At 42.9% G+C, this 21680-nt stretch overlaps 1 protein-coding gene across 1 annotated transcript in view; it reads left to right on the forward strand.

The window, feature by feature from the left end:
• The window catches only part of GRK5 (G protein-coupled receptor kinase 5), a 206610-nt gene that overhangs the window by 63432 nt on the left and 121498 nt on the right, over positions 1–21680 (forward strand). The window contains exon 2 of the mRNA XM_056849935.1: positions 7582–7677. Within this exon, the coding sequence (XP_056705913.1) occupies positions 7582–7677 (96 nt within the window). The remainder of the gene's footprint in view (positions 1–7581; positions 7678–21680) is intronic.

Genomic DNA, 21680 nt, shown 5'->3' on the forward strand with positions numbered 1-21680 from the left:
CCAATTTATTTTATCAGTCTAGAGACTGTTAGGTTTCCCATAGCATGCTCAGAGTGTGTCTTAAATTATTTTTAAACATGATTTTAAAAGTAATTTTAATTTTAAAAAATATGTTTTCAACTATTCTGTATGTTCATTTGGATTGGTGTAATATTAATATAATTGTATTTATTTCAACCCCTGATGAAGTTTACAGTGAAACATGTTGGGATGCAAAAGGTCAAATAAACTGCTCTACCATGCACCTTGTCCTCCCCCCCTTACCCATCATGTACACATCAAAAGTATTCTCAGTCACATGGGCTAGAGATATAATCATCCTTCCACCCCAGCATTTCCCCTCCGGCTAAGATGACAGCCACACCACTTTTGAGTTTGATTAGCTGTGTAAGTCCATTTGAATGAAGTCAGAAAGTGGGGATTAATGATATATTGATTTTAGAAACATGTCTGCCAGGAATTTACCGAGAGACCACTGGGAAGCAGATTAACCAACACAGTTTCCTGTTTCCATTAAGAATAACAGAGTATCCCTTGACTTGGAAGAATCAAGATATGGTATTCCTCATTTCCCTCAAGCCTTCTTTAGTGAGTTTATTTTCCACTAGGAAAGCATCCTTTTCTAAGCACACTGCATTATGGCAGATGTGAGCAACGTTACAAGAGGAAACAGCCATTCTTCAACATTAATTCATTGGGTAATTAAGTCCATGACCTCTCACCTCCCATCATTAACTGGTGTGTGCAGGGGAGGATTCCACAAGAACATCTGTTCACTGTCAATCTCCCAGGCATCCTTTATTTACAAAGAGACTTAGCCTTTATTCACTGTGAAACACACACACTCTATAATAAGACCAGTTAATAAGCTTTCTGAGCTAGTGCTGTCTTAACCTGAGGACCGGGGCAAGAACAAACAAAGAGCCATCTCTGTGTTGTGAAGGGATGACAGAGAAGAAACTCCAGTTTGGTTAAGTTTAGGAATTTCCACATGGAGCACGTTGACCTGTGCTGGTCATTAACCGTAGTAAAGAACAATCAATGAATCAATCAATCAATCACATGGAGCACTCAGAGTCATTGACATGATTTCTAGATTAGTGGTGCTATTGGTTCTGATGTAAGTACACATGCACCTCAAAATAAACTTGGGGCTCTGGGTCCAAGAGAGAATGCTGATAGGCCTAATTCCTGGAGGAGCATGAGATTGTCTCCTTTTTGGTCAAGCAAGCGGATGGGCAAGTCATGGCAGTATCAGCAGCAACCAGAAAAGAAGAACTCACTGTAAGATGCCATCACCCATGAATATGCAAGGGTCTTCATGGGTAAATGGATCCGTGATGTGCTAATTAAGCACGTGTCACTGCTTTGCATGGGTAGCAGTCCAGTTTAAAGAAGACATTGTCCGAGTACAGTGTTACAGAAGGAAGCTCTGATTTAAACCAGCAGCCTAAATTATGCCCAAGATGAAGGAAGGCAAAGACAGTGAGAGAAAACCAAGAGGCAAGTGAAATAATAGAGTAATCCTGTGGTATAAGATGCTCTTCAGTCCTTCTGCCTTGCTGGTGTTACATTTAAATCAGGCCTTTTTTTGGTGTTTCTGACATAGTAACAATAGAACCATCTAAAGATGAGCCAGTGTGGTGTAGTGATTAAGAGCAGTGGACTCTAATCTGGAGAACCGGGTTCAATTGAGTGGCGGATTCTAATCTGGTGAACCAGGTTGATTTCCCCACTCCTACACATGAAGCCTGCTGGGTGACCTTGGGCCAGTCATAGCTCTATCCAAACCCTCTCACGTGGTGTCTGTTGTGGGGAGAGGAAGGGAAGGTGATTGTAAGCCGGTTTGAGACTCCTCAAAGGTAGAGAACATCGGGTATAAAACCCAACTCTTCTTCTAAAACTTCTTGCCAAGCTTTGTGTGTTCTGTTGCACTAAGGGTAGTATTGCCTTGGCAAATGCAAGTGCCCACAGCTTCATCTGCTGAGGCCACATGATTGTTGGCATAACGTTGCACCTAACTGTGCAACTGCTTCTCCTCTGGAAATACTCCACAGCTGCAGATCCTTCATTTTGGTTTAGGCTGTGGAAGACAGGAAGCATTTGTTGAACTTGAGTTGCCTGTTTTTGTGAGTCAAACTAACATCCAAAGCCATTGGCAGGTCAAAAAGCATTTCCACAATGGATGCAAAGAACATTTTTTGAATTTGCTCCATTTGCAAATCAAATGAAAGAACATGCATTTGGTTTGAACTGTCATTCTTTTTGATTTTCTGTAAGTGATATAACAAATAGGCTGGTTTTGAAAGTGGTTCTGCCTCAGATTATAAGTACTTGGTTGTTCTGTCACTACAAAGTCACTTACAAAGTAAATCATAACCCCCCCTTCCCACAAGTGAACTTCTCCTCAACATGTTGCTCATTTCACATCTATGCCTTCTATTCCTTTTTATATCGTAACGTTTTTGAAAGATTTCCCCAGGTGGCCATTTCTCTACCTGTAGCTTGTTTCACAAAGAAGCACTTCCAGTAGAAGAAGTACCTGAATGGGGCAGGGACTGATACCACAGCATAACTGCGAAATCAAGTTGCCATGATGGATAGCCTTGTGCCAGCAAAATAGATAAGTAGATTATTTGAAGATACAGATGCAGTATAAATTACCAACCCATGCAATGCCAGAGAACAAAAGATACTGTTCCTAATGTATATAGGTACAGATGTAGATTATGCATAATGCTACTACTGTGTTTCTGAATCATCCTTCAGGAACATGCTGGAGAAGCTCATATGCTTTCTCCCCAGTCACTGGCATGCAGCCTGATTAGAAGGTTGGGGCAGAAAGGTGCCTTTTTGCTGCCTCCAACTCCTGTTAGGCGAGATGTTGGGATTCTCTTTCAGTAGCCTGCCACCACCCTGGCTTCACCCTGTTACTTGCCAATATTGCCCAGAGGTTCAGCTCCTGGGGCTTATCGTAGTGTCTGTTGAGCAGTTTTGGCCATGGGTGAGGAATCCATGGAACGCTTCTTAACTAAACAGCTTTATTGCTACGAGGGACAGCTGTAAGAGTACATACAGGACAGTTCTAAGATACAGGTAAGCACATAGAAGAACATGGAAAGGTTTGCTAGCTAGGTGAACCTGCAGTGCTTGAACATCAGCCCTAGCCTCAGTGGGGCGCTGGGTGCATGGTGCACAGGCACCAAGCAGCAATAAGCAACATTCCACCCCATGCTCAGGAAGCGCCACTCACAAACTCTGCACCCCTCTCAGACTTTCCAACCTCTCCCTGCCCACAAAGCCACCTTGGGCACAGAAGGCATCAACCAAGCTGGATGCCAGGTTCTGGAACCCAGAGCCTGCCAGAACCAGGGCAGCCAACTGAGAAGCATTTACACATCAAAGACATGACATGTTTTCTCTCTGGGTTATAAAATGCTTCTGTCTGGTGAGATGGACCTTTTCCCAGGCTTTGCCGGTATTTGGGGGTGCCACCTCACTAGTCCATCTTCATACCTGTCAAGGACTATCTGCCCATCTGCCCCTCATCCACAACACATGCTTTCCCATGCATGATTGTGATGATCCAGTTTTCATCATTTTATTGCATAGTGTTTAAGGATATTTATGGGTTAAATTGAGAAGAAGCAAAGAGTGCCTCTTTCTCTCCTTTTACGTTTGTTAATGCAGATTAGAATTTCAGAGGGGTTCTGAGAATCTATTAACGGCAAGTCTTTTTGTTCCTATGCTGCATTAAGAGAATGTTATAGGAGTGTGTTTGCAATCATACAGTCATCGGTCTCTTTTAATTAACCTGAAATCTGTTACTGTCATACCCTCAAAACCAAGGTAATTGAAAGGTTATTAATCCATAATGAATAAGTACACAGGGATCCCTTGTAATGTCAGTTTGCTAAGACCATGTTGATTCTCCACTTCTTTAATGCAGACAGGGATGATAGGAAGGACCAGTTCAGGCACTGGTATCTGCAGCAATTAGTATGCAATGTTGATGGATCCTTGAGAGTGTTGTCTGACTGCTTCCATCCATCCGAGGGACTATCTAGCCCTTCCATAAAACAGGGAAACTTCTGGGTCCCTCCTTCAGTTCTTCCCGTTGCTCATGTTAGAAGTTGCTCCAGTTCTTCCAGTTGCTCAGAAGTTTCTCAGAAGTTGCTTCAGTTCTTCCGCTCATGCGGGTGCAGAAGAGAGCGACGAGGATGATCAGGGGCCTGGAGACCCAGCCCTATGAGGAAAGGCTGAGGGAGCTGTGAATGTTCAGTCTGGAGAAGAGGAGGTTGATGGGGGGGCATGATTGCTCTCTTTAAGTATTTGAAGGGCTGTCACTTAGAGGAGGGCAGGGAGCTGTTCCTGTTGGCAGCAGAGGATAGGACAAACAATAATGGGTTTAAATGGTGGGCGGAAAGGTACTGGCTGGATATTAGGGGGAAATTTTTTACAGTAAGAGAATCAGTTACCTAGGGAAGTGGTGAGCTCCCCCTCACTGGCAGTCTTTAAGCAGAGGCTGGACAAACGCTTGTCAGGGATGCTCTAGGCTGATCCTGCATTGAGCAGGGGGTTGGACTAGATGGCCTGTATGGCCCCTTCCAACTCTATGATTCTAAACTTGAAGATACGGGCAGGCTTCCAAATTATTTCCAATGCAAGGTATATAGAATTATTAGTAATTTTCTATTCCTTAATCCAGGCACAGGATGTTTGGTGGCTTTTTCCTTTGTGCATGTATCAGCGTGGGATTTCATCCTCTTGGCTTTGCCGTACAATTCAGCACTAACTATGACAACCCCCCCACAGATGGGTTGTCACAATGAAGCATAAAATAGTCAGACCATCCAGACTCTTAGTCCATCCAGCTACTCCCCCCACATGCCCACCAGTATCAGTCTTACTTGTTGAGCAGTGAATGCTTGATTGTTAGCCCTGTTACTAGCGCAGCACAGTAGGCATATCAAAGATCCTTAATTCATTAAAAGGACCTCTGTCCAAATGCTGAGCCTTTAAGAGGGAGCACAGAGCGACCACACTGTGACAATGTAATCACTGCCGAGTGCAGCCCACAAAACGAGACGTCAAAGTCTTTCCGACACTCCAAATGGCGAAACTAGGGCATACAGCATATGGCACCTGTCAGATCTGGGTTTTTTTAAAGCCGCAGCAGAGCTCTAAAGAGCCTCCCCATTCAAAAAGACAGCACGAAAGCAGGAGCCAGGGCAGCGGCCAATTCGCCTTCATTTTCACAACCTCTGAAATTACTGTCTCGTTCGGTGAGATCGCCCCCTTTTTCGCCGCCCGGACCTTTTGCCTCGCCGAGCTGTCTCAGAGCATTATGTCCTTCGGGTCCTCACTCCCACAGGAACACGCGTCCACCCCGCGTGCACACGTACGCCTGTGGCCTTGCCAAGTCGTATTTGGAGTGAGCGGGTGAGGAGAGCTCCAAGATGCAGGCTGTGTGAGCCGGAAAGGTCAGGCAGATTAAAGCAGTTGATTGGAATCTTGAACGTAGAAACGTCACAGGCGAAAAGAGGGCTGCTGTATTGTGCTTGGATACAAGCAAATGAGTCATCAGGCTGGGCTGTGTGGGGTTTTTTTCCCTTTTTTTTTTTGGTAGACAAGGAATAAGAGAAGGGTGAAGCCATTGGCTATATAATGCACCAATCATGCTTGTAACTAGGGAACTCTTTTTTCCAGGTCCTGGCAGAAAGGCTTGTGAAAAAATACACAATTTTGGTATGTTTGTACATATCCTTTCTTCCCTCGTCCACAGAATTACATCAGATTTTACTCCCATGGTAACAACTTTGCGCTGGATTCGTGCTCCTAACAACTATTCCATACACTCATTGCTGCTGCAAAGGAAGGGAGTGCCATGTTTTATAAGGATGCTTTAGCCAATGATTTTGCACGTTGTTTAGCTACTAATGTGTTTATAGTTCTGCAAATTCTCTAAGGTTTTTTTTTTACAACAAGAGGGGGCAGGGTTCATTCAGAAAACGACACAGTGCAGCTAGATAAGACTTGAGAGGGCAGAAAAAATATTGATTAGGGAAACATAGGCTTATGTTAGACAGGAAATGTGGAGATTTGGAGATGTGTATGACAGAATCTAACGGGAGATGGGGTCGTAAGTAAACCCAGAGATATCGATACTCTGAGGTCACCAGCTTTCAGCAAAAGAAATCCTACTGTGAAGCAGCTGGAATAGGGGTTTGTTAATTGCCAAACTAGATTTGATGGCATTCTGGTGGCTGCCGTGAGGATGCTGCCACCATTTTAAAGTCATGTAGAAATGCTGCAAAGGTCCGATCTTGATCAAGCTCGCATTGACACGCTCTTGTTTTCCTCCCACACACCTTTTCAAGTGCCCCAACTGCTAGGGGATAGGGGGAGACAGTTCTTGGGGGGGGGACTTAATGAGGTGTGGATGGAGCGAGAGCCCCTCAGCCTGCCGTGCTGTGCTGCGACATTTTTAAATGACTTTAGAATGGCATCATCATACTTGGGGGAAGCCATGAGGATGCCCGATTAACCTTCCTCGCAGGTTGAACCAAGAGATAAGGTGATCACAGTTATAGCAAGATAAAAATCTTAGTTTGGGGTTTCCCATCCATTACAGGTGTTAACTAGCTCAACGTCAGTGATCGAGCTCTGTATTTTTCATGATTAAATTTGAATTTTACATAATTAACGTTTCAGTCTGTACTGCCTGCACTTCATGACCCCTTGATCCGGTTCAGTTTCTTTTCAGTTCAGTTTCTCCTACATGAAATGTTTTGTGTTGTGAGGATCCTCTCAGAGCATCTGAAGAAGTAGTAGGCTCTATACTACAAAAGCTTATGTTGGAATGAAATTTTTTTAGTCCTTAAGTTGCCACAGAATTCCTATTTGGGTTTGTTGTGACAGGATAACATGGCTACCCCTATCACATCTGGAGGAATCACTGATGAGGGTGGACCGGCTGGAAGACTTCTGCCTCTTTTTAGTTCTAATGCACCCATTTAGATCATGCTTTCATAGTGGTGTTCATATTACGTGAAGTGAAGCTCCTGCTGCTGCTGGACATTGATGTCGTTCCTTCTGACCTGAGTTTTCTCTGCTTTTCAAGGGTTTCAAACATTTTAGTTGCTGTAGAGTACCAAAAATTGCTATGATAATATTACGATCCATTTGTACATTTGTTTGCTTTAATATACTTTTGGCTTTCCCTCACTTAATTTTGGATTCAATATTGGACCTGCCACTTGGAAAACTCTGCTAAATGATCCTCCTTCACAAAAAAAAGTTGGAATGGGGCAGGGAAGGAGGCTGAGGAGGTGCAGAATTTGTGTATGTTTTCTATGGTTAATACGTTAATATATGTGGGGAGCCGCATGTGTGTAATAGTTGCAATCAGGGTAGTAATGTTGTATTCAAATGGTGCAGCTTTGATTAATCTCTGTAGGTTCAGGTTATCTCACTTATTAAGCTGAGGTATGTGAGGTAAATTCATGCTAGCTTTGTGGGAGGAATATGAGATGGGAATGTAACAAAGAATTTAATCCCAATATTGTTTTCCTTTTTCAGGGGGTGGAGGAAAGCGTAAAGGTAAAAGCAAAAAGTGGAAAGAAATCCTGAAGTTCCCTCACATTAGTCTGTGTGAAGATCTCCGTAGGACAATAGGTAAGAGATCTTTTACTGCTTTTTGTTTTAAATGTTTCAGTAATTCTTTCATGTAGGAAAATACAGAAAGCTTGTTTTTAACATGACTATCTGAGAATGGCAATTAAGCCTGTATTCCTATATGCTTTGTATCTTCCTATATGCCTCATAGTTCCAGCTAGGGTTACCAGCTCTGGGTTGGGAATAGGGTTGCCAATCTCCAGGTGGCACCCGGAGATCTCCTGCTATTTCAATCGACCTCCAGCCAATCAAGATCAATTCCTCTGGAGAAAATGGCTGCTTGGAGGGCGGACTCTATGGCATTATACCCCACTGAGGTCCCTCCACTCTCCAAACTTCACTCACTCCAGGCTCTACCCCCAAAATCTTCAGGTATTTCCCAACCCAGAGCTGGCAACCCTAGTTGGGAAATACCTGGAGATTTGTGGGGTAGAGCCTGGGGAAGGCAGGGTTTGGGGAGGGGAGACACTCATCAGGGTCCAATGGCATAGAGTTCACCCACCAAAAGCAGCCATTTTTCCAGGGGAACTGATCTCTGTTTTCTGGAGATCAATTGCAAAAGGAAGAGTAGTAGTTGGTTTTTGTATGCTGACTTTCTCTACCGCTTAAGGCAGAATCAAACCGGCTTACAATCACCTTCCTTTCTCCTCCCCACAACAGTCACCCTGTGAGGCAGGTGCGTCTGAGAGAGCTGTGACTAGCCCAAGGTCACCCAGTTGGTTTCATGTGAAATCAAAATCAGAAACATTTATTGCGGCATTGCGCCAATAAAAATTAAGAACATAACAGCAATATTACAGCGGATACATTGATATTGTTTAAAAGTTGTGTCATGTTAATTTAAAAGAATATATATAAATTAAAATGTTTCACGATTTGGATAAGAAATAAACATTTTGACACAAATTCAAAAGAAGATTTTTAACTTTGTTATTTCTTTGACTTTTATTTTACTAAACTTTGACGAAGTTTGTAGATTGCTGCGCAGAATTTGGCGACCTCTCTAATTTGTAAGGGAATTTCATCTGAGAGGAGCTTCCTAACCTGAAGTTTTTCAGAATAACCTGAGATTTTCTCAAGCATGTGGTTTCATGTGTAGGAGTGGGGAAACCAACCCGGTTCACCAGATTAGTGTCCGCCGCTCATGTGGAGGAGTGGGGAATCAAACCCGGTTCTCCAGATTAGAGTCCATCACTCCAAACCAGAAGACCTCCAGGCCGCACATGGAGATTGGCAACCCTAGTTCTAGCTGAGCATCTACAGCTTCTTAAGACGTTTCAAGGTGTCATGGGGCACCCCTGCCTGTTACCACAGTTTTCCATTCGTTGGAACAATGAGCTGGCACACCCCTAACAGCAAGTGCTGTAGGTATGTGTAATGGACAGGAGGCAGTCCTGAAGGGAAAAACAGCCCTCAGCTAAGCCTATGGGAGTGCTGCTCCATCATCCAATCACCTTTCAGGAGGGGGATAGAATATTTTAGGGATGCATGGGAGGAGGAGATCAGGTCTGCCTCAGGGGGAGAGCACTGACAGCTCAGGTCTGGCACAGCAAAAGAGCAGACAGTCAGAAGGGTAGCTCTGACTGGTAGCCTGGCGGAGTGGTTGAGCTCTATCTCTGGGAGAGAATATAATACCCGATTGTTAGGTCTGTCTCTGGCCATTAGCAGACCTTGCACAATTTAGTCTGATTTTTGGGAAAGGGCAAGCTCGTGTGGGTGGAATCCTGTGTGTGAGAGAGGATCCAACCTAGTAGCTCGTCAGTAAAAACCCTGTTTGTACCTGAAAGCATTTAAAAAACAAACCTCAGATCACACTCTGAAGCCATAACTAGCTTGAAAGTATGTGTTCCAGCCAGGTTTTTCCTTTGACTACTGGGAGACCTGTACTGCTGCTCTGTCTTTGAAACCAACCTGTAAATAAATAAATCTTATGTGATGTTTATGTACAAAACCTGCCTTGGTGATCTCTGTATTCTGCTTGCTCGACACAAAACTTACCTCACAGTAGCCAGCCCAAAGCCTATATACTTGCTACCTTAAGAACAGCCAGTAACTGAGGGGAAGGTTAAAACAAACCTAGCCCCACAAAAATCATAGGCGGCTATGTGGGTCTCTTCAGCTGATAGGCCTGTCACAGAATGCTTTTTCATACTGCATAAGCGCATCAAGCTGCATTCTGGGTACCCATTCAGAGTTGCACAGATTTATGCAAGGGTTTGTACACAGTGCAGGGGATTTTACAGTTTATTAGGCCTTTGAACAAAAGCATTTCATGCCCCGTGGCAAACTGCTTTGTAAAGTTACACAGCTTTACAAAGTGATTTGGCATTTATTTCCATCTAATTCAGAGGCGGCACATCAGATTCCTAACCAGGCTTTGGGATCAGTGATAGGCAAGATGAGAGCCAGTAAATTGAAGCTAAAGACTTAGGTGCTTGTCTATCATAAAGACTATCAGGGGGATGCATGGTTAACTTGACCTTGGATGGGATTGCTTTGAAGGAGCATGTTCTCATTTTGTTATTAGATCTGGGTTTTCGGATAGAGGCATGGATCTTCCATGTAATATCTAATCTTTACCAGCTTCGTCAGGTGTGCCAATGGCAGTCTTTCCTCACCCTTCATGATTTGGACACTTCTATCCATGTTCTAATTTATATCTAGGTTGGACTGCTGTAACATGCTGTATACGTAGGGTTGCCAGCCTTGGGTTTGGAAATACCTGGAGATTTTGAGGGTGGAGTCCCAGGAGAGTGGGATTTGGGAACGGGAGGAACTACAATGAGGTATAATGCCATAGAGTTCACCTTCCAAAGTGGCCATTTTTTCCAGGTGAACTGATTTCTGTTTCCTGGAAATAAGTTGTAATAGCAAGAAATCTCCAGCCACCACCTGGAGATTGGCAACCCTATGTATATGGGGCCGCCTTTGGAGGTTGCTGGAAGGTTCAGCTGCTTCAGAATACACATGTTGGCAAGTATAAGCAGAAAAGAGTGGGTTTCCTATGAACAGCTGTCAGTCACTGCCCACCTGGGAAAAATTCATCATTTAATGGCTCTGATCAGTCATGAGTACCTGAATGCTGATTCTTAATCTAGTAACTTTCTAAAGACTTTAGGGATAACAAACAGAAAATTATCAACGAATAGAGAAACTACAGTCCTTTATTTTTGTTCCTAAGATTGCTTGCATTTGTTAATTCTTTTACCTGTGTATTTTTTCAATAAAAATACCTGCTTTGGTTAAAGGGTTGATGTAATTCTGCAAGTTCAAAAATGTGCCTAAACACTTCAGGAATGGTACTGGCCCAAAGAGGAGGGGGGATCATGTGTGATGGGTTGAATATTAATAGACCTTGCATCCAAATTATGGTCTCTTTAGCAATCCTTCCAAGAGGAGCCCAGCCATTAGGAAGAACCGGTGGTTTTAAGGACAGGTGGAAGACAGGTACTTCTCTGTTATATCCAAGAGCTGATTTTTAGCCAGAATTTAAAAGACTATTTGTAAAATAGAGTGCTTAAAACCCCTTTCTAGTGAGCAGGTTTCCGTTGTAAGTCCTTTCTTGGGCGGTACTAAAACTGGATTTGTTGTATAGATACCACTAGGTAAGGCATTCTTCTCCAGGCTTTGGGCTTTATAACCATTATATATAACTAGAGCTAGAAACATTGTTTAAAACAGAAGCAGAAATCCTCATGATTCTTATAAACGTCCTTTTTACCTTGAAAAATCCTTTCAACAACTGTTATTGGATACTGTCTTCCATAATGCTTGAAATTCTGTTCTCTGTGTCACTGTTGTTTAGCTGTTTGTGGATCTATTCCCTTTGAATGTTTTTTTTTTGTTTAAGTATATTTTCTTTTGAATTCCTGTCCAAGTTCCAGACAAATGTGGAGTATTTTGTTCTCCCATTACAATCGTTGGATATATCCGCTTCATTGCAATGCATGGAATCGAGGAGAAAAATATAACTTTTTCACATACTGACGTAGAAACTATGTGAAAAACAAGCTCTTTTATGCATCTTGAGAGACTGAAAACTAACTCCAAAAAGAACAGACTGCCAGTAGTTGACAGCTTCCAGGACTTTAAGGAGTCACAAGGGAAATGAGTTTAAATGATCTCAGCCCACATTCTATGTACAGGATTTATTTCATAACATTTAATCCATTGAGGGTTATCTTGGCAGTAGTGAAGGAGAAAAACCAAGAAAGCTATTGCTGTTTCCCTATAGCAGGTAGGTAACAAAATCCCCGTCCCCTATGCTATACAAAGTTGTGTTAAAACATACTTGGCATGTTTTCTCGCCCTATGCCAGAAGCTGATTCTACCAAATAGCTCACTTTATTTTATTTCTGGTCAGGAGTAGTAAATTTCCTACAGCGATTTGCCATGCGTAGGGTTGCCTTAAATGCTGTGACACACCAAGCTTGCTTTGAAATGTAACGTAGTAAAAGGCTGGGGAAATGGCCTTTTAAAAATGGCTTTCAATTTATTACTTGAAAAGAGGGCAAAAAAACGACCATGGAGAGTTCCAGGGTCTGTCATGATCTTATTTGGCAACACAAGTCATTAACTTTAATTAGTACTTACACAGAGCTTTGGAACTGGGAGGTTGGTGTATTATGATGGCTACGTGTTTGGGCTGAGCGGTGTTGGCTAACTGTTAAGCAAATTGTCTTTGAAAACAGTTTAATAGATATTGCTTTGGGGGTGACATTGAGGGGACGTGGTAGTGTTGGAAATACTTGCTCCAGAAATGGGAATCCATATATGCAGTATTGGGTTGGGAGGCAGTTTCCGCCCAGACTGAAATGCCCGTTTTGTGCTCCATTTTCTGTTGAATCCTCTCCACTCCGGTGTAGTTGCAGTGTGAGGCCTTGGCTTTTTGCTGTAACGTCTGCTGCAAGTTCGGCTTCTTCTGCTGCTGGTATTGATGATTAATTGATTATTAACTGCCTTGTGGGTTTTCATAAATGTGACATAGTAGGCGTGGTGCAACAGATGTTACTTGTCAAGCTGTCTCTCTGACATGGTACATTCTGTGATCTTTTCCCTGGGGAGTGGTTTTATGTATACACTTCCCCATCTGTAAATAAGGCAGGTAACCATCTCAGAAGCAAATGTGTGAATCATCCCTCACCTTTGTACACAATGTGCACAATAAAGCCCGACGTTAGGAGGTTCTTGAAACACCATTGTGTAGAGATTGCTATAATTGGGACACTTAAATGCCTTTGGAATTCTGTAGTTGTCATCTGAGAATTCTTAGGAACCGGGATGTATCTGGCCATGTGACGGAATCTAGTTTTCAGTTGATCTAGGCTGAGGGGGCCGTATCATATGAAGAGCCATGCAAATAATAAAATATACAGGTTGTTGCTTGCTTGAATGGTTGACAAACTAATAAGGAGGATACAGCAGGAAGAAGGGATAGATAAGCTGCAACGAAACAGACGGAGAGTTCAGGTATGTTCATTTTACAGGTGATGAGAGGAAATGGCAGCTTATTGAATCTGCTCTAAAGGTAGGGTTGCCAGGTCCCTCTTCGAAACCGGCGGGAGGGTTTTGGGGCGGGGGGACTCTAATGCCATAGAGTCCAATTGCCAAAGCTGCCATTTTCTCCAGGTGAACTGATCTCTATCGGCTGGAGATCAGTTATAATAGCAGGAGATCTCCAGCTAGTACCTGGAGGTTGGCAACCCTGTCTAAGGGCCAAAATAAATGTGATGATGTGGATGTGAAATTAAGTTGCCCAAAGCAGTTGCAGAGTCTAAATTGGAGTTGTGGTGTTCAGGAAGGGTATGTTTTCACCCTCCTTCTAGGGTTGTTTCCCTAATGGGCAATGGGCACCCAGGGCAATGGGCTTCCCTCTTCAGACCCTACCTGGTAGGGAAGGGAAGAACCAGGAATACCTTTCTCGGCTCTTTAGGAAAAGTGCAGGATAATCTGAAAATCACATTTCCATGTGTCACACAGCTGAACAGGAGGCTTCGGGGGCGGGGCGGGGAGAAGGAGCAACCCCAGTCTCTGTTGTCTTCAATTGACTCAGAAGGTAGTAACTCTGCTTAGGATGGCATGGCTACTCACATCAGCTGGGTAACCTGCAACTCTTATCCTCACTGACTAAGATTGCCAGCTCCGGCTTGGGAAATATCTGGAGATTTTGGGGGTGGAGCCTGAGGAGGGCGAGGTTTGGGGAGGGGAGGGACTTCAATAGGGTATAATGCCACAGACTTCACCTTCCAAAGCAGCCATTTTCTCCAGGTGAACTGATCTCTATTGCCTGGATCAAGTGTAACCCCAGGAGATCTCCAGCCACCACCTGGAGGTTGGCAACCATGTCACTGACTGAAATGCAAACTGGGATTCTAGTTCTTCCCAGCATCCTCTGTGAAGTAAGTGGATGGTTAAAAAAAAATCAGATCAGGAGGTTGAGAGAAAGGGTTACGCCTACCCAATCACAGCTGGCCTCAAATCCAAGAAGTCCCAAAAGCTATCCTTGTGGAGTTCTTCCTGTTAGAAAAGCAGACTATTAGGTCAAACAAAACCTTTTCCAGGCCCTAAAATTATATGCTGAAAAATCATGCAGTGGCTTTTATTCCTTCCTGATTTATAAATTCAGCACTGGTGATGAGTGCTACTGTGACCACTGTGGAGTTGCTGCATTTTTATCCACCAGATTGCCTTACTCCTGCCACACCATTGCAACAACTTTAGAAGGACCACACCTACAGAATTGAGCATCATCCAGATCCTACGCCCTGCCAAAACTATCAACACCATCCTGCCTGCCGGAGCTGGTACTAGGGTTTTTCTGTTTTGTATAATCTGGGACTTGGTCGTCAATTGAATATGCCAACTGTCCTCCCAAGGGACAAACCATCCTGTTAATTATATTTCTGTGTTCTGAAAGCCCAAATTCATTTAAATTGTATGCTACTTAATACGTTGCTTAGGAAAAACACTACGCTTAAAATAGAAAACAACATGGAACAATATAGGCTGCCAGTATTTGGTTATGGGTACATTTTGCTAGATTTAGGTGGCACAAAATAGGCCCCAGAATAGCCCAAATGTAACCTTCTTTGGATGTATGAAATTGTATTAAGTTGGTAAAGTAGTGTGTAAAACAAAAACATAAACATGAGCTTCCCTTTGCAATCTGTCTTTCTCTAAATAGAATTTATTAGTGATAGAGGAGTTTTATTAGCAGGAGAAAACTCCATTTGCAAGATGAAAACAGACGTAAAGATTATGGAATACTTTAATTAAACATGCGCCCCTGAGAAAAATGAAGAGAGGCCATCAGCAAGTCCATTGACAGTTCCCTATCACAGCTAAAGCGTCTCAATGAGAGGAGCAAATTGCCATTGTCTTACAAGTTAATTGGAGAGCACCATATATGCAGTTACTCTCAAAGATACAGTTTCATTCGTTCTCTTTTTGTTGTTGTTTCTTTCAATTTATTAACAAACTCAAGCAAAATTTACATGTAAAATAGCATGGGGGGGAATCCTTCTACACTTGCTAAAGATGTACATTGTTATACAAAGTGATCAAAACGAAGTACCTAAATCCATTTTCTGGATATGCGGCAACCATACCGAGTCTAGCCGATTTATACATTTGCCCTTCTGAAAGTAAGTTAATGTAGTCAGGAAATGTGGTTCCTTAATTTTTCCAATCCGTTTCCGAATATCAGGAGACAGTTCCTTTTCCCGATACGTAGCATATAGGATTCTAGCTATAGTAATCATGTGTAACGTATTATCCTGGTATTTTCTAGGAAAATTTATAACATTGTTCAGCAACAGTGCTTCAGGCAGAGAGGGAGAGCAAGCTGTCATTGTCTTACAAGTTAACTGGAGAATCCCATATAGGAATGTAGTTACTCTAGAACACAGGTTCCCAAACTTTTGGAGTCATGGAGCACATTTCAGGAGAGAAATTCGTCACAGAGTACTAATTTTCACCTAGCACCTCTACACTGAACCAAACGACAGTAGTACTTTTCTTTCCAATCTCTTCCCGGAGCACTAGGAGATGTTTAGCAGAGAACCAAGTGCTCCATGGAGCACAGTTTGGGAACCACTGCTCTAGAAGATGCAATGTCATGTGTTCTCTTTTTTGGAAACCCAGCAATCTGTATTCTTAATAGCTTTCTAATAAACCATAAGGCATGATGCATCGCTCTGCCATGAAAGCATGCTGCATGACCTTGGGCCAGTCATGTACACTCAAGCATAATCGACCTTATAGGGTTGTTGTGAAGAGAAAATGGAGGAGAGAAGAACTATGTAAGCCACTTTGGGAAGAAAGTAGGGTATAAAAGAAGTAAGTAAATAAATTTCAGGAGGTTCCGGACTGCTTCCAAGGTGCATGCACCAAAGCAGTTCATACAGTTTAAAAGGTATTAAAAAATGCGCAAAAATAATTGAAGAACAAAATGCTGAAAGTAAATAAAATGGCCCTGGTATGCTCAGTTCAGTAAGTAGGGTTGCCAGGTCCCTCTTCACCACCAGCAAGAGGTTTTTGAGGCGGAGCCTGAGAAGGGCAGGGTTTGGGGATGGGAGGGACTTCAATGCCATAGAGTCCAATTGCCAAAGCAGCCGTTTTTCTCCAGGTTAATTGCTCTCTATTGGCTGGAGATAGTTGTAATAGCAGGAGATCTCCAGCTACTACCTGGAGGTTGGCAACCCTGTCAGTCAGTGAAATCGTCAGTCTGTTAAAACTGTGAGTGGATTCCATTTGGGGGGGGGGATTGTAATTGGCATTGTTTATGTTAATCAATGTTAGGCGAGGTAGGTATTCTTGAAAACCAAAAGGCAGGACAGACATATTTTAATAAATACAAATGAATCAATATGAAAGAATGATGGTATGAATGTGCACCATTTCCTCTCCCGTCCCTGGCAGAGGAGAGCCTGAGAACACCATGCTGTGAGTCACTGGAGAATGTCCATCCCTAAGAAGATCATGGCAGACTCAGTGGCTTCCAGGGAAGCAACAGTCAGTAGGCTGATGCAACTCCACTCTCAGCACTCAGTAAAAGGAGAACTGCAGCACCATTGTTTGGCCAACCAAGATGCTGCCAATGGAATTGGATGTTGGGTATGGCTTCCTTAAAAGCCAGGGAGCATGAGTAGCCTATGTTAGCCTGTTTAGGGCCAGAAATGCCAGAGGGATTTCTACCTCACAGACACCCTAGGAGGTAGGTGGGGCTGAGAGAGCTCTAAGAGAGCTGTGACTAGCCCATGGTCACCCAACTGCCTTCATGTGTAGGAGTGGGGAAACCAACCTGGTTCACCAGATTAGCCTCCGCTGCCCATGTGGAGGAGTGGAGAATCAAACCTGGTTCTCTAGATTAGAGTTCACTGCTCCAAAAGAAAGAATACAAAAACATTCTGGTGATGGCCCAGGCTAGCCTGATCTCGTCAGATCTCAGAAGCTAAGCAGGGTCAGCCCTGGTTAGTATTTGGATGGGAGACCAACGAGGAATACCAGGGTTGCTGTGCAGACGAAGGCACTGGCAAACCACCTCTGTTAGTTTCTTGCCATGAAAACCCCACAAGGCACTTTACACACACACAATTTGTATTAGTCACGTTGAAATAGACTATTCTGCAAGAGCTTTGTTTCTCTGAGTTGCAGTTTGACTCAGTATGTGGTAGTCTCACAAGGTTTTTGTTTCCCTTGCCACTGGCATCTCTTTCAATCTCCCATGCAGACCGTTTCCATTTTTGTTACCCTGGCCTTGGTAATCTTTGCAGTCCATTGAGTCTTATACCACATCTTTCCTTGTTGCTGTGGAAATTATCCGGTGGAAATGTGGTTAGATGATGGCACATTGATCAGATCCTTAGACTAGGAAATTGGGCATCAACAAACCTGGTTCTATTATTGACTCTGACAGTGGTGTGTAGCTTGGCCTTAGCTTTGACCATTGAGGGCCATGCCACATCCTGAGGTCTTTATTGTCCTTTCTGAACTATTCTGACAGACATCTCACTGCCTCCGATATTTTAAATAATGGGACTCCAGAGATGGGTCAGGTTTTATGTTATTTTATATGCTATGCTACTAGATAAGCGTAATACTCACATACTTCCATTTTCTTTTTAAAAATATTCAGCATTTTCAATCTTAAAGTGCCCTACAGTCCTTATCTCATTCACACATGTCAAACATTGGGGGGGGGGGCTTTCTAGGTGGAAGTAAGATGGGAATTGATATACCTTGATATGGCATTGATGTGGCACAAATGGAAGCGCTAGTGGAAGAGGAAGTGTGCTCCATGGCAGAGGTTATCTAACATGTGCAGAACTCATTCATTGGATCTAAACCTCTACCAGGAGTACATTTTAGGTGGTGCCCTTGTTGAACAAATATATTGTTACATTCTCAAGTGCAAATGTCAAATCTTAGAAGCCCAAGCAACTAGATGCCTGCTCGGGTGTCTTCCTGTTATTCTTAGGACTATTGTCCGGTTTTCCCTGGAAGTCCACTTTCTGTTGTTGTTGTTTGGGGCGGCTATAGTGCAAAGTTAGCAGTACACACAGGAGAGGGAGGGATAATTTGGTGCTGGTTGCAGCTCGGAGAATGAGCTTGCTCTGAGAACAGAGCTCTAGCTGTTATCAATAGAACACAAACAGCTTTTCTAACCTACAGATAAGGCAAGGTGGAGCTGTAGTGATAGGAGTTGAAACAGATGCACAAGAGGCATATCTTCATGGGTCCCATGTGCCAGTGTGTTGGTGTCAGAAATAGCACAGCCCACAGGAAATAAATGGAAACCTGAGCCATCAGAATGGGTTATCAATGCCTCAATGTCAGTAGAGATTGGCCAATAGGTCTTGAGCAACACAGCCATGAATTAACAGCGTCACGTTATTGCCTCGGATGGATCAGTATCTCAACTGGCAATAAACTGAACAGGGATTTACTAGGCTAGGGGGGAAATATTGCTTTAAAATCCCTTATGGTATCTTGTTGTAGTAAAGTTGTGTTGTCATGACACTTGTTGGGAATGAACCTGCAGTAATAGCAAAACTTTGTCAGTGGAGAAAAACAACCAGTCTGAGTAGACAATACTGACTTTGATGGACCAAAGTTCTGATTCAGTATAAGGCAGCTTCATGTGTTCATGTGTTTTCTGTATTTCATTTTGAAAGTACGGTGATCCAATTTTTTTTTTAAAAAAGAAGAATAATCTAAATGGCAGGGGACCAGAATGAATTTCTTCATTATGCATTTATTTGGGGTATTTCGGTGTTGTCTCTTCAGTGTCCAACTTGATGCGAATGAACCCATCAGTCGTTCCGGGGTTGCTCCACTGGCTCTAATGGGGCTACAGTAGCAGAGCCATTTTGCGTTAATCATATTTATTACTTCCTGGAAACAAAGAAAGAATGGGATGAGATGAGACAAAGCACCCAGTGAGGGCAGGTGAAAGCTTTTTCATCCAATGTTTGACAGCACCAATTTTTTGTTTTTGTTTTTTAAAAACTAATGTGTTAAATCCTAAGCTGTCTTCTACTTGGGCATGGGGCTCTCCTACTAATGCAAGATTTCTGCTGACTTATCACTTCCCCTGAAGAACCCCACACTGTACCCCAGGCTGTTCTTGAGGGTCCGCTAATCCCTGGAGCTGCATTTCAGAGACTGCAGCAAGAAGGGAAAATCTTGTTCTGCAAACTCAGGTACACTAATAGTGTTTAAGATGCAACCCAAAACTTTAGCATTTTTGTTTGGACTTGGTTGTTTTTAAGATGAAGTCTGTGTGTTAATTTCATGAGTATTTTATAACAGCAAACTGTTTGGTGTCTTGAAATTGTAGTACATGTTATTTAGACTTGACATTTCATTAACTCTTTTGGTTCTCCTCCCCAAATTAGATATATTTTTTCTGCTTAAAATTATTGTTCTTCTTTCCAGATTGCTTGACTGAAAACAAATGCAGGGAAAACAGCCAGGTCAGAATGAAATAACCAGTTTTTAAGAAACACGAGAGGGCCTCTCATTCTATGTGGATAAAGGGAAGGAATGAATTGTCTTCTCACTCACACACACACACACACAAAAGAATCTGGCTAATCTTAATTGGTTTAACACACACACACAAAAGAATCTGGCTAATCTATGAAGTGTAGGCAAGGGGATAAAATTTTGATGCTAATTTGATCCTTTAAAAATGTGGGGTGAAAATGGATTCAGGTGGAGCAAACTGTGTGATGGATTTTGTTTTGCAGAATGTTTTCCGCATTTGACATTTTGAGCATGTGATTTAATAGTGGTTTGGCTGCTGGTAGAAAATAAGGAAGAAAATGTTCCTGGCCTTTGGCAGAAGCAAAAGCGACAACCTTCCCAACACCCTCATTTCCTTCATCTAAGCTCTGGCTTCCAGTGGGTGGGAAGCTTTCGTCACATCATCAGCAAGTTCAAATGAGAGCACTGTAGCACCAAGGAGTCGAAAACTCGGGGAGAGATGTTGAAAGCCTTCCACTTTGTGTCTTTCTTATGGGCCACGTCCCTACTACCCCCCAACAAGCAAATCACTGGCATAACTTTGCCTCGCCTGGCCTCTGGAACAAATGTCACTCATCGGTCTGTACCACATTTTAGGATGGTTAAGAGTCAGCTCAACCTCTTACAGCTCCCATACACATAAATTGTGGTCTGTTCAGTTTGCTCTGCATGGATCTTTCAGAGGAGGCCAAAACACTGAGTTTCTGTCTCTTGGTTCTGCTTTGACATTAGGTTATGCCTGGCATTTCTTGTCCATGTGTTTTAAAACACGTATTTTGGACCAACCTCTTCTTAGGTGTTTGCATATGGCTTGGAGGAGGATGTCTGTTGTTAGCAATAAAACCGTAGAAGGTTGCCTCCAAAATATGAGTCTGTCTCACGTCTCTAGGCAAATATTTAGGGGATCTGTATTTGAGAGCTAAGAAAAAATGTGATTTCTCTACAACCACTGTGCTTTCCTGTGCTAGGAAAGACATCTGGATCAACTGTAAAACGCATAGGAAGCTGTCACCCCATTGGTGCATCTAGTTCCACAGTGGTAGCCCCTCTCCAGTGTTTCAGAAGGAAGTCCTTCTCAGGACTCCTACATGCAGTCCTTCCTGTTGATGCGAGGAAATGCAAAGCATGTGCTCAGCCAACACAGAGCTGATGGCCTACCTTGTTCTTCAGGTTTCCATTTAATTGGGACCTGCAACCTTTCATGCTGTGAGAGCACACCCCCCGGATTTGGTTGCCAGCCTCCAGGTGGGGCCTAGCGATCTCCTGGAATAACCACTGATCTCCAGTCTACAGAGGTCAGTTCCCCTGGAGAAAATGGCAGCTTTGGAGGGTAGACTCCATGGCATTATATCCTTCTGAGGGTCCCTTCCGTCTACAAACAGTGCTCTTCCCCTGCTCCGCCCCCAAATCTCTAGAAATTTCCCAATCTGGATTTGGAAACCCTACCCCCAGATCGACTAGGTACAAAAAAATGGACTAATGCTGCGTATTTATTAAAAAATTATCTCTCTTCTACCCAAGTACAGAGAGGCGAAACAAGCAAACAGTTAAAATATTGCTTATAAACCTCTTCAGCCTGCAGTGATGTTTAGGAACATCTAGCAATAACACTAAGTTAAGGCAGGATATATACACACAGTAATGGAGAAGAAATGTACAAAAGGGAAATGCTGGAACTTAGCAGGAAAAACATACCCTGAAACTTCGCACAATAGGTGACGCGAATGCTTAGTCTATTCAGCACGGGTCTAAGTATCTGTAATGTCACTTTATGAGTCCAAGTTATTTTTAGTTAAGACATAATTAACTTGAGAAACTGGTTGCACTTGTTATATTTTTAGACAGTATTCATGTTTATTTAAGTAAAGCATTATTTGCCGCTTCCTCATACCTGAGTCTTAAATTCCTAATAAGTGAATGAGCAAGAACAATAGTTATTTCAATGGAGGGTGAAGTGAAAGGCTTTGCCAGCTATG

Source organism: Euleptes europaea, chromosome 5, assembly GCF_029931775.1.
Source record: "Euleptes europaea isolate rEulEur1 chromosome 5, rEulEur1.hap1, whole genome shotgun sequence".
Taxonomy (NCBI): Eukaryota; Metazoa; Chordata; class Lepidosauria; order Squamata; family Sphaerodactylidae; genus Euleptes; species Euleptes europaea.